The following is a 1,358-nucleotide window of genomic DNA, read 5'->3' as shown; positions in this document are numbered from 1 at the left end:
GCGGTAGCCGAACACAGTCTGCTTCGACGCCCCTTTGGTGACAACAGTAAAACGTAGTTTTGGTCCTCCAGTAAAGCACAAATTTATGAATTATAACTGCAACCAGCCCGGCTGAGGTACAGCACGAGACATACCAATGGATAAAAGCATCCGAATGCAGACAATGACGCTTTCAACAGTTTTTTGCCAGTGAGCAATGATCTACACAACTGCCCCTTCAAAGTGATGCAGCCTATTGCCCTCTAAACCCAATCAAAATTTCACATTACAGGTCAAAAGTGTGAGAGCTGGAGCTGGTGCACTATTTGGCGAACCGTGTACAACTGATGAACAAAAGTGATACGGATCACCACTATTATATCCAACGCAACCGAGCAGAATCGTCGTAGGGGAAACGCAGATACAACGGGAAATACTGCTCGCTTTGAAAATGGAACAGTGATAAGCTTCAATAAGACAGTGAGTGAAAGATTAAGCCACGCAGAGAAACGTGACGCAGAACAATGGGTCTCAAGCGGTCGCTTCTTCGTACTCTGGATTCTTTTTCAACAGCACGAAGCCTTCCAATGGCAACTGTGTAACTGACAGGTATTCGTCTGTTGCAAGTTCGGCTCGTTCGCCATAGGACAATAACACCGGGGTTGTATAAGTTTGGAAACCAGTAATAGTTTTCGGTCTACCAGCCTGCCCAACGACATCCACAGCTTGCCCGACACGAACTGTGACAGGCAACGGTTTTAAGTCCTCGTCAAATGTCATGAGCAACCGTGGCTGGATTGCTGGTGTCAGATAGAATATCAAATAATCGTGCCGACCCATGAATGTTGTGCGCATGTCCAGACAGGAGACCAGCAAGGTGAGCAAACCGGATATGCCAACTGCGCGTGACAAAAAACGCTCTGAATGCCATGGGCTCAGTGTCATTGTGCCTTTGCCTAGGTGAGTCAAACCTTGAGCCAAGCGGACGAGAAACAGGTTGTAGGGATCACGGCTGTGGTATACGGCCAGTTGTCGGAGCATGGCTGCCAATCGAGCGTTGTTTGTGCCTAGAATAAAATGAAAGCATATTCAGGGGATGCAATAAGGTACCATGGATGAGAAAGAAGTATCACCTGGAAGATTGAATAAAAGCCAGAAAAAGTTTGGAAAATTTGGTTGTCTCTTAATATTGCATTGGTCGCAGAGGCTCCAAAAGACAGCTAGGCAAAGGCATCGTAGGTGAAAGAAAACATAGCTGTACACAACGGAGTATCATCACGTGTGGTTAGATATCGCAAGGATCCGGGGAGGATACCCGTCACACGTAATTGGCTGGTTAGATGGTTCGTGCAGCTGAACCTCGGAAGTTACCCCTAACC

The 1,358-nt window shown here is 47.0% G+C and overlaps 1 protein-coding gene across 1 annotated transcript; it reads right to left on the bottom strand.

Annotated features, from left to right (window-relative positions):
* Nucleotides 1–512: 512 nt before the first annotated feature.
* On the bottom strand, nucleotides 513–1,046 carry T265_15978 (hypothetical protein; the record flags this gene model as incomplete). The annotated part of the gene is made up of 1 exon (XM_009179429.1): nucleotides 513–1,046. A coding segment is annotated over one exon (507 nt), but the record flags the coding sequence as incomplete, so codon positions are not given.
* Between the last annotated feature and the right edge of the window lie 312 nt (nucleotides 1,047–1,358).

The sequence above is a fragment of the Opisthorchis viverrini genome (genome assembly GCF_000715545.1).
Source record: "Opisthorchis viverrini unplaced genomic scaffold opera_v5_2678, whole genome shotgun sequence".
NCBI classification, from domain to species: domain Eukaryota; kingdom Metazoa; phylum Platyhelminthes; class Trematoda; order Opisthorchiida; family Opisthorchiidae; genus Opisthorchis; species Opisthorchis viverrini.
The sequence above is the reverse complement of the archived record's forward strand: the minus strand, read 5'-3'. Positions and strand labels throughout refer to the sequence as shown.